At 51.4% G+C, this 11,121-nt stretch overlaps 2 protein-coding genes across 3 annotated transcripts; both read right to left on the minus strand.

Annotated features, from left to right (window-relative positions):
- Nucleotides 1–461: 461 nt before the first annotated feature.
- On the minus strand, nucleotides 462–1,622 carry LOC308171919 (sentrin-specific protease 2-like; the record flags this gene model as incomplete). The annotated part of the gene is made up of 1 exon (XM_080546833.1): nucleotides 462–1,622. One exon carries the CDS (start codon nucleotides 1,620–1,622, stop codon nucleotides 642–644), a length of 981 nt encoding a protein of 326 aa, XP_080402959.1. The 3' UTR covers nucleotides 462–641.
- Nucleotides 1,623–2,575: 953 nt separating this feature from the next.
- LOC308171593 (kelch repeat and BTB domain-containing protein 4-like) lies at nucleotides 2,576–11,121 on the minus strand (the record flags this gene model as incomplete). 2 transcript variants are annotated; one of them, XM_080546468.1, is made up of 6 exons in its annotated part: nucleotides 2,576–2,908; nucleotides 5,093–5,611; nucleotides 5,750–5,856; nucleotides 6,007–6,148; nucleotides 6,389–6,682; nucleotides 10,957–11,121. In XM_080546468.1, the coding sequence occupies 6 exons, from the start codon at nucleotides 11,119–11,121 to the stop codon at nucleotides 2,576–2,578; spliced, it is 1,560 nt and encodes a 519-aa protein (XP_080402594.1). The 2 variants fall into 2 exon arrangements, with proteins under 2 accessions (XP_080402594.1, XP_080402593.1); XM_080546467.1 differs by having other exon boundaries at nucleotides 2,576–2,938.

Raw genomic sequence — 11,121 nt, forward strand, 5'->3', positions numbered from 1 at the left:
TGTGCCTTCTGCTGCTGCTGCTGGAGGAGGAGACGCTGGGGGTTGTACATGGGCGGCAGCGTGGCGCCAGCGGGGTAGGGGTAGTTGGTGCTGCCGTAGGTCATGACCTGCCGTAGGTCATGACCCACGGGTCCACAGGGGCCGCCGGCTTAGGGGTTGCACCGTAGGAGTGCCAGGGGTCTGGGGCGGCCGCTGCTCCTCCTGCCACCCAGGGGTCGGCCCCCGAGTCACAGTCAGGAACGTCAGTCAGGTCAATCAGGGAAGACTGGGCCTGTGGCTGGTGCTGAGGCTGATGCTTTCTCTTCTTCTTGGCCAGTTTGCCTGAGCCAGTTGCCCCAGCAACCAGGGGGGTTCCATCAGCCTTCTTACTCTCCTCCAGAGCCATTTGTAGCCTCTCCTCCTCTCCATTGCTCTTTTTTTATTTTTTATTTTTATACTGTTGGGGTGTTCACTGGGTCAGAGAGAGGGAGAGCATTCTGTGGTCCCCTGATTTGGTCCTGTAGGTTGTTGTTTATTGCTGTTGTGCTTATTCTTGCTTAAATGTAGTTGTCGAGCCGGTTGTAGTTGTTGAGAAGTAGTCCTTCTGTTGTTGTTGGTCATCTAGCTGTCGTTTCTGTAGTCGTTTGTAGTGGTGTGTAGTTCTAGAGCAGCCTCTGGTTGAGGATCTCCCAGATCATCAGCTTCCTGAAGAGAGGCATGTGACACTGTCTAAAGGTGAGAGGCCGTCCTTGAGCGATGTAGTCAGCGTATTTACAGGCAAAAACTCCACAGTCACTGCCATTCTTCTGCTGGGGGATCTCACTTGCCCTCATACTGCCTATGGTCCACTTAGAGATGTCCAGCTCTCTGGCCTTCCTGTCCTTGTGCTCCTCTCTCAAATACAACAGTAACAAATTGCAGATATCGTCATGTCTCTGGCCCATAGAGTCATAGGCCCTTACTGTTCTGGATTTAAAGTCAATCACAGCCAGAGACCAATGGACTCCCAGGTGTAATGGAACCAGGATGACGTCATACAGGAAGAGGTCAACAGCCTTTGTCCAGCGTCTCACAGCCGCATGGCCCCCTTCCTGTCCCCCTCCCCTACCATGCAGCTTGGGGAAGAAGAAGGTGCTGAATGAGTAGACCCTGAGCCCCCCTTCTTGCTCCGGCGTACGTGCCATCACTAGGGACAGGTAGAAGTTAATCACCTCATCGTTGAGCCAGCTGCCCTCCTGTAGTGTAGCCAGGTCTCTCTGTGTAATGCGTAGTTTAAAGGCAGAACTAAGGACCAGGTTAGGGTCCCTTTGACCCAAAGCACGGCTCACCTCTACCACCATCTCTTTGCTTAGTCGGGGGAAGTCCTCATCACTGTGGCGTGTGTGTGTGGTGTATGCGTTGGTCTGGGTTGGGATGGTTGACTCTTTGTCTACCAAATTGAGCCGGGCAGCAACCTCCGCAGAGAGGTCCATCTCCTCTGCTTGCTTTGTTGCATCACTGGTAGGTTGTGTGTCCACAGCTCCACTAAGTGGCTTACTAAGAACCACCTCCCCTCTCCTGTCTTTGACCTGTTTGGTTGAGGACACATCTCTCCACTTAAACACATTGGAGTTTTTTTTAAGGTTAGGGTTAGGGTTAGACATGCCAGCATGTACCAAGTCACCCTAGCACCTAACCCTAACCCTAGTTTTCCCACATGTACCGTATTCCCACATGTACCGTAACATACATACTGTATTTTCTGTAGATTTACATACTGTTCATATGAAACACACAAATCTATGAATGCCCAATACTCTACAGTGATATATTCTGAGAACAGATACTGTAAGGTTTAAAAAAATGTGCTTTGGCAGTTGTGAAACAAAGAACATTCTCACACACTGAACATTGTGTTTTCAGTTGTTTTGTTGTAGTCTGTAATGATGTGTATTGTGACGGAGATGCCGTCACGACCTGCCGACTAAGTCGGACAGGCCATATACACGTACACACTCCCCGTTCCCTACCGTTCTGTAGGTTATCATGTTCATCTAGAGTCTACAGGGATACAAATAGGCGCTTTTATCGCCTTGCCATTCACAAGATGGGTTACCTTTCCCAAGATAAATCTCTAAGGTTAAAAGTCATGTTTTTGTCATTGCATAACTCCTTGTGTTAACACAAAGCATAACCTAAACACTCACTAAAACATTCAAATGGTATTACAGTACAGTGGTAACAGTTAAACATCACTGTCCACAAGGCTAGTAACTTAATAATATCAGAACATCTTACAACAGCTAATTCATCAAAAGAGATACACAAATGTACTGTATAATTGATACATTTAATGTACATGAACAGCAAGAAAATACAATTTTAGGAATTAGTCATGGAAAGTTATAAAGTTACAAAACATCCCCACTGGTCCTGTGTGCACACAAACAGGATTTTACATTAATCTTTAGACACAATAAGCTACAACACCTTTATGCTATGTGCTAATCACAATATTGTTTTTCTTATGTAGACCAGTAACAATGACTGTCACAATGATAACTAAAAGTATATCTGTTTGGGGAAATATGGAAATCAGCAACAATGAGTGAAATGTTCAGGCCAATATGAACTGCCAGTTTCTGAGTGGAATTTTTATCCCCCTGATGACAGTGACGACAGAGGTGGCAGGGTTGAACTTTAGCGTGTTAGCATCGCCCTTTTTGCACTTGTCCCTGAAGATGTATATGCAGCCATTGCAGCTGGCCACCTTCCAGAGAGAGGGCACACAGCTCCACACCTCCGGGAAGCGCAGGCGCGTGAAGCTTTCCAGCAGAGGGTTGTAGCACACTAGGGAGTCCCCCTCAGCCACTACAAAGATCAGGGCCATGTGGGCCGTAGCGTGCATGCAGTGTTGAGGAGCTTGCTCCTCGTCGTTACGGACGGCCAACTGCAGATGACGGGGGATGATACGAGACTTCTTGTTGTCGCGGGCGGCGTTGCCGGCCAACTCCAGGATCTCAGCAGTCAGGTACTCGAGCACGGCGGCCAGGTAAACCGGTGCGCCGGCGCCCACACGATGGGCATAGTTGCCCTTGCGTAGGAGCCTGTGGACACGGCCCACAGGGAACTGAAGTCCGGCGCGAGAAGAGCGGGTCTTTGCCTTTGCTCTGGCCTTGCCTCCAGTTTTGCCTCTTCCTGACATGGTGACGGTTTAGCGGGATCTGAAACTAGATGAAGAAAATAATTTCAGGCATTCTCCTCTTCCTCCTCCTCCTCTTCCTCCTTGGGGCTCTCTGGTGCAGAGGCAGGTGGGGTGGGCACGTCAGGAGCCTCAAGGGGAGGGGCTTCAGCAGCTGTTGCGTCCTCGCTGGGCGGGGCCTCAGAGGTCACCGTGGCGACCGGAGCAGCTTCAACATTCGTTTCCGTCTCTTCAACCTCGACCGCTGTCGCCTCCTCCTTGTTCTTGCCCTTCTTCTCCTTCTTCTCCTTCTTCTTCTTCTTCTTAGGTTTCTCTACTGAGGCAGCTTCGGGGGCAGGGTCGGGGTCAGGGGTCGCATCAGGGGCAGCAGCAGGGGCCTTCTTGGTTTTCTTAGCCCCTTTCTTCTTCAGCGGAGCCTTCTTCGCCGGCTTCTCCTCCTCCCCGCTGTCTGAGGAGTCGCTGTCTGCGGCCGGGGCCTTCTGGGCTGCAGCAGGGGCCTTGGGTGCGGCTTTGGGCTTGGCGGGGGCCTTCTTGGCGGGGGCCTTCTTGGCGGGGGCCTTCTTGGCGGGGGCCTCGTCATCCTCAGAGTCCGGGGAGTCGCTGTCGGCCTTGGCGGGGGCGGCTTTGACCGGGGCTGGGGTGACCTTCTGTTTGGGTGCAGCAGGTGCAGCTTTCTTTACAAGGGTCTTCTCTTCATTGTCTGAATCGTCGCTGTCTGAGCTGTCTGCCTGGCTGGCTGCAGCCTTACTGCGCGTGGCGGGCTTACTGGGAGCTGCGGTCTTGCTGGCTGCTGCAGGTTTACTGGGAGCTGCGGTCTTGCTGGGAGCGGCCTTCACGGCTTTAGCAGGCTTCTGCGTCAGGGGAAGGTCCTCCTCGGTCTCTGATTGGCTGTCTGAGCTGTCAGCTGGTTTGGAGGGCGTGGCGGTGGGTATGGCGGGGGCAGCTGCTGCTGTGGGCTTTGGGGCTGTCGCCTTGGTCTCCTCCTCGCTGTCTGATTGGCTGTCGGAGCTGTCAGCTGGCTTGGCCGGGGGGGCGGCGGTGGTGGGCGGGGCTACAGGCTTGGCTTTGGGCGTCGCCGCTGCAGCCTTCTTCACAGGTGCCTCCTCCTCACTGTCCGAGCTGGAGCTGTCCGAACTCTCTGCCTTACTGGCTGCAGGTTTACTGGCGGTTGTTGTGGATTTTATGGCTTTAGTCTGTGTTGCAGGAAGCTCCTCCTCGCTCTCTGATTGGCTGTCTGAGGTGTCAGCTGGTTTGGAGGGCGTGGCTGCTGATACCGGGGTCTCCTCTGGTTCGGGGGCCTCAGGAGCTTTACTGGCGGGGGCGGCTGAGGGGGGGGCATCTTCAGGGGTGGGAGGGGGCGCCTTCTCTGTCTTAAGGACCTCCTCCTCTTCCGAGGGGTCTGTGCTCTCGCTGTCTGGGCTCTGGGTCTTCACGGCGGTGGGGGGGGTGTCGCTGCCGGGGGGTGGGGTGGGGGCCGCCTCCGCCTTCAGAGGCAGCGGGGCGACTGGTTTCACATCGAGGTCTTCTTCTTGGGTGTGCTTGGGGTCGCAGGGGTCTGGTTTGATGGTCTTCTTTAGGGTGGTGGAGTCCACCTCGGGCTCCTGTTTGGGGTTCTCGCATTGGTCTGAGACCTTAGTCCAACTGGCGTATATCTCGTGTAAGGAGGAGGTCTCAGAGGGCGTTTCAACCTGAGTCACGTGCTTCTTCAGCGCGCTGGCTGCCTTCTGGTAGCCCTGGTCCTTCAGATGCTGGTAGATCAGGTACAGCAAGGCGCTGTCGAACTCTTCCACTCCCATCGTTTCGATTGTAAAAAACAAAAACTACTTTAAAAAACAAAAAACTACTTTAAAAAACTAAAACTATGTATAAACCCGGGGTTAACGCGCTGCTACTGTTCGCAGCTGACTGACTCCATCCTTGCAGAGAGAACACAATGTCAAAGCACTGGATGAGGCGGGAGGGTTTGGTGAAGAAGTCCATGTCATTTTCCTCCCCTCCCAGCAGGTAGATGGTCCCTCCCAGGTTAACCCCTGCCGCCCCAGACACAGCCGTGTCCAGTTGGCTGGTCACTGTCCACATGTTGTCCTTGACAGTGTAGTATGTGACAGCGTTGGACAGTGTGTCCGGCAGGGTTTTGCCCCCTAAGGAGTAGATGGTATCCTGGTTGGACACTGACACCATGGTGTGATGAAGGCGGTCTCTGGGCAGCGGGGCACAGCGCTCCCAGTCCATGGTATGCATGTTGCACTTCCGCATGCGACGGCGGATGGAGCCACCAACCACGTACAGGTCCCCTCCATGCTTACAGGCTGCAGTGATCTGATGACACAAGCTGTTCTGGCCACTCACACTGATGGCATCATCCTCATCGCAGTGGAGTGACACAGCCAGTGAGTGTGTGCGTGTCTCTTCCTTCCCTATCAGGTAGATGTGGACATTTTCACCAATTTCCTATTGGCCCAGGGGAGAGGATTTAGAGACAAAAGAAAATAATCACTAAATGGAAATACTACTGAACATCTCTTTAATCTATGGTACCACAAAGGAAGAAGGCCAGCTGTGTGTTTACTTAAAAAACATAGAATTTACCTTTAGGCTCTCCTGAAGAACACTAGCGAATTCCTCTCTCTCCACCCTGTTGTGATTTATCCAGGACTGAATGGACACGGTTGGGTTCTGAGAGGTCGGGACGCCATCTGCAACAAGCAAAGTAAATACTTCTGAACACATCACAGCATGACTCTGCTGGATCACAAGTATTAAGACAAGCAGTCGACATATAGAACACACTGTTGGTATGCATGCAGCTGAGGTGGGAGGAGAAGCCTATTGGATGAATCACAAACCTTTTAAAATGTCCAAGAGCAGGCAGAGGGGCAGGTTGAGGAATTCTTCAGTCTGATGCAGCTGAACCAGATGGATTTTAGCACAATGCTTAGCAACAGTGTACAGCTCCTGGTCACTGTGTCTGTCTGCCAGCCACATCACCTGGAGAGGGAGGAAAGAGTGATCAACTGAATAACTGAACACCACAAGCTGTGCTGATGAATGTATACCACAACAAGACGGCAGACAGGTGATAGGGTAACACACTTTGACAGATTTCACATCTAGGTTAATTATGTTAATTACATGAAAAGGCATAGAGCATAATGGTAAACTCATTCATTCAAATGCAATGATTTGTTGTATGACACGATGTGTAAACTATCGCTACCAGCCAATCACCTGCAGGCAATTCTTGACCTCCACTGTGCGTGAGAGGAAGCGTGAGCATTCCTCAAACAGTGCAGTTAAGTGGTACATGTCTGACATTTCATACGTGTCCTGGAGGTCTTCCACCCTCAGTTTGATGGTTCCATGATAAATGTAGTCGACTAGCAACTGGAAGACTGATGCACTGACATCCTTGAGTACAATGCAGCGGTTGTGTGCCTCCTTCAGATTGGAGGTGAACATAGAGCGGAAGACGCTGCTCTGGGCTGAGAGCACTAGGCGATGCAGGTTGAACTCCTTGCCATCCACTGTGATGTTTGTAATAAATCACAGAGGACTCAACTCAAGGGTTCGTTAACTTTATATATTCAATACTCCCGGCTCAGAGTCACATGGCATACAGACACAGTAGCATGACTTATATACCCTCTACTGTCGTAACTCACGCATATCTGTTTACGTCTGTGTCGTGCATAGATTACGTATTGTAGTCACGTCAATACTATGACATCTCCGCCTTTTCGTTTCTTTCCTTGAAGTAAACAACAGATGAACATTCTGTAAAACAATGTTATTCTATCACAATCAATAAACAATAATATCAATCAACATTTGGATTAGCAAATAATTATCAAATGAACGGTTGACATTCTGGAACTCTTTTGACACAATTGTCAGTATTGTGGTTTTACCACCAGGAACTCTTTTCCCTTCACTTCCCCCCCCCCAAAAAAAGAAAGTCATGAGAGGACTTGTTAACTCACAGGACCAGTCTGACAACCGGTCTGGAGATCCGTCCAGACCTGGTCTGTGACAGTCCTTCGGCACCAGCAGGTATGCTGATACTGGCGTTACCTGGCTCCTGACTGGTGTCCTCACGAACAGGTGAGGCAGGTGCTGTGTCCCCAGCTGGCTGTGGAGCAGGAACTGCCTGGAGGTGGCGTCGGTTGCGGCGGTGTGACACCCCCTGCTGTGTCTCGATGAGATAAGAGCGTGGCGTGACACTCTCGCTGGTCACGACTGCAGGAGCTGTCCAGGTTTTCTGGTGGTCCAGTTTTGTGAGGACCTTACCACCAGGCTGTAGTGGAGGTAGGGGTCTCGCCCCATGTCGTCGGTTGTAGTAGAAGGCTTGCTTCCTCTTTTCAGCCTCGTCCTTCTGCTTGATCTGCTGTTTGTCAGGACATGAGGGTTGCAGGTTCCCCTCGATGGTCGGTAGAGTCGTCCGGATCTTCCGGCCCATTAGAAGTTCAGCTGGGCTGGCCCCCGTTGTACTGCAGGGCGTCGACCTGTAGCACATGAGTGCGATGAGAGGGTCTTTCTGTTTCAGGATTCGCTTAGCAACCTGGACCGCCCTTTCTGCATGACCGTTCCCCTGTGCGTTGTGTGGGCTCGAAGTAATGTGTTCGAAGTCGAGCTTACGTGCCAGGTTTCGAAACTCAGCGCTCGAGAATTGAGGTCCATTGTCGCTGACAACCACATCTGGGATGCCGTAGCGGGCGCATGTTCCTTTGAGCTTCAAAGCAACTTGAGTACTGGTTGTCGTCGTCATGTGCAGTATCTCAATATACCTTGAGTAGTAGTCTGAGATGACTAGGTAGTTCTGCTTGTTGTGCTCACAGAGGTCTAGAGCTATACGCTGCCATGGTCTGTCGGGGAGCGGAGTAGATATCAACGGCTCCTTCTGCTGTGCTCTTCTCAACTCACAACAGGACTGACACGAATAGACAATGTTCTTGAGCTGTGTGGAAATGCCGGGCCACCAGACCGAGGCGTTCGCCCTGTCCCTACACTTTGAGAGTCCTTGATGTCCATCGTGGATTCTATCGAGGATGTCTGCTCTCATTGTCGCTGGTATCACTATGCGGCTTCCTCTGACGACGAGCCTGTCGTACTCTGAAAGTTCATCTCGTGTAGCGAAGTACTCACGTATGTCACTTGGTACTTGGTATGCGTGCTCAGGCCATCCTGACCTGATGTACCTGATCACCGTTTGCAGCCTCTCGTCGGCCGCAGTAGCTGCTCGTATGCTGTCCATCTTTCGTGGGCTAGCTGGCACACTGTCCATGACAGCTGCGATGTAACACTCCACCTCAGAGTGTGTGTCTCTCCCGTTCTCAGCGTGGCTCAGAGGGCTCCTTGACAGTGTGTCTGCCACTACAAGGGTCTTCCCAGGCGCATAACTAGCTACTGGCTTAAAGCGCATGAGCCGCATGAGAAGTCTCTGGCACCTTAGTGGGACGTTGTCCAAGTCCTTACTGTTCATTAGTGGGACCAGGGGCTTGTGGTCGGTCACTAGATCGAAGGTCTCGAGGCCGTAGAGGTATTTCTCAAACCTCTCACAGGCCCATACACTCGCCAGACATTCTTTCTCGATCTGAGCGTATCTGGTTTCCGCATCCGTCAGCCTCCTGGAACAGTATGCGACTGGCTTCCAATCCTTTCCATGGAGCTGCAGCAGCACGCCGCCGAGCCCGTAGCTGCTTGCATCAGCTGAGACTGCAGTGGGTCGGTTGGCGTCGTAGAATACCAATACTGGTGTTGTCATCAGGAGCTCTTTCACCTTCTCAAAGGCTGTGTGTTGTGCTGGGCCCCAGGTCCAGGCTGTCTTGGACTTGAGCAGCTCGTACAGTGGCTGGCCCACTGTGGACAGGTTCGGCACATATTTACCGAGATAGTTTACCATGCCAAGGACACGTTTGAGCTCATGCACGTTCTCTGGTGCTGCGAGCTCCCGGATGGCTTGCACTTTTGCTGGATCAGGCCGCACACCTGTGGCGTCGACCACCTGTCCCAGAAAGCTGAGCTGTGTCTGCCTTAGCTTACACTTCTCCTTGTTGAGCTTGAGCCCAGAAGATTCGACTCTCTCCAGGACCTTCTGGACTCAGCTCGGCTATGATCTCTTCTGGTGTAGGTAGGATGAATCTCTCTCTCTTGACCTGTTCGTTCAGTTTCTTGAGATCAACACATATACGCACCTTTCCATTCTTCTTGAGCACAGGCACCATAGGGGCACACCAGTCAGTTGGCTCGGTTACCTCCTCTATGATACCGTTCTCCTCCATGCGGCGTAGCTCCTCTCTGACCCTGGGCCTCAGCGGTATTGGGACCCTGCGCGCTGTGTGCACCGCATATGGAGTGGCGTTGTCCTTGAGCTGTATCTTCACAGGCTCCATCTTGAGTGTGCCATGCTCACCGAAGGCACTATGGACCTCCTCGATACGTTTCACAAGGCCCATCTCTGCTGCTGTGGACCTGCTGAGTAAGTTGTTGACAGACGGTCCTCTGATGACGAACACTGGGAACGAGTATGACTTGCTCTTGTATGTAGTGCTAGCTTGGAATTGTCCTTGACAGTCTAATTGACCCTCTGGGCTGGTGAGTGCTACACTGGTCTGTTTCAGTTCCCTCTCTGGAATAAGCATGTTAAAAGTCTCTTCACACATAACACTGGCATCAGCTCCTGTATCAATTTTAAACTTCACTGATGTTGCACCAATGAGAAGCTGCATATTCCACTGCTCAACACTTGTTTTTGCATTCACTGATCCCATGTAGTATTCTTCCTGCTCATCTGTGTCATCCGTTACTTCACTCACCGCTTTGGTTTTGCACTGGCTCTGCCAGTGTCCTGTCCTGTTGCATTTATTGCATGTCGTATTTCGAGCTGGGCACCTCTCTGGGTCAATGTGCTCCGTTTTCCCACACCAGCCGCACTTCCCTCCACGCTCCGCGGCTCTTCCTCCTCTCTGGTCATTTCGCCGCCATTTTAGATTTTTATTTCGCGCTCCCCTTCTTGTACGGCTGCGGTGGCTTCATTAGCCTCCTCCTGTGCATTGACTTGCATGTTAACGGTCTCCGACTGCCGAACAGACTGTATGGTTAGCGCCAAAGTGAGACCTGACATGAGCTGCAATTTACGAGACTGCTCCTTATCCACAATCCCCACTACGATCCGGTCCCGAATGTTCTCATCCCTTACTTCGCCAAACTCACAGTGTTCTGATAGGTCATAAAGAGCTCTGATAAATGTCTCTGCCTGCTCACCATGCCGCTGCACTCTCTGGTAAAAGACTGCGCGCTCGTGGATAACGTTCCGTCTTGGGAAAAAGTACTCATCACATTTTTTCATCACAACGTTGTAACTATTCGCATGACTTTCTACGGTAAACGTGAACGATTTGAAGATATTATCCGCTTCACTCCCCATTGCATATATCAAGGAACATACTTGTATTTCTCCCGTCTTCTTGTTGAGCTCGGTAGCTACTCGAAATCTCTCAAAGCGCCTCTTCCAGTCGGTCCACTCCGTCGGTTTATCAAAAGAAAAACTCTCCGGTGGGTAAAATTTCGCCATGATTTACTAACTTTAGCAAAAATGGTCCGCTTCTGACACCATGTAATAAATCACGGAGGACTCAACTCAAGGGTTCGTTAACTTTATATATTCAATACTCCCGGCTCAGAGTCACATGGCATACAGACACAGTAGCATGACTTATATACCCTCTACTGTCGTAACTCACGCATATCTGTTTACGTCTGTGTCGTGCATAGATTACGTATTGTAGTCACGTCAATACTATGACAATGTTGACATCAGCAAACAGTCTGTCCTCTAGGCAAAGGTCCATGATGCTCTTCACCACCCGGCTGGAGTGGGAGCGATCGGTAAAGGTATATCCCATGAAGTAGTTCTCATCTCCCACTGAGCCCCCCACACTGAGCCCATCCTCACTGGACTCCAT

The sequence above is a fragment of the Nansenia antarctica genome, assembly GCF_963989245.1.
Source record: "Nansenia antarctica genome assembly, chromosome: 16".
NCBI lineage: Eukaryota > Metazoa > Chordata > Actinopteri > Argentiniformes > Microstomatidae > Nansenia > Nansenia antarctica.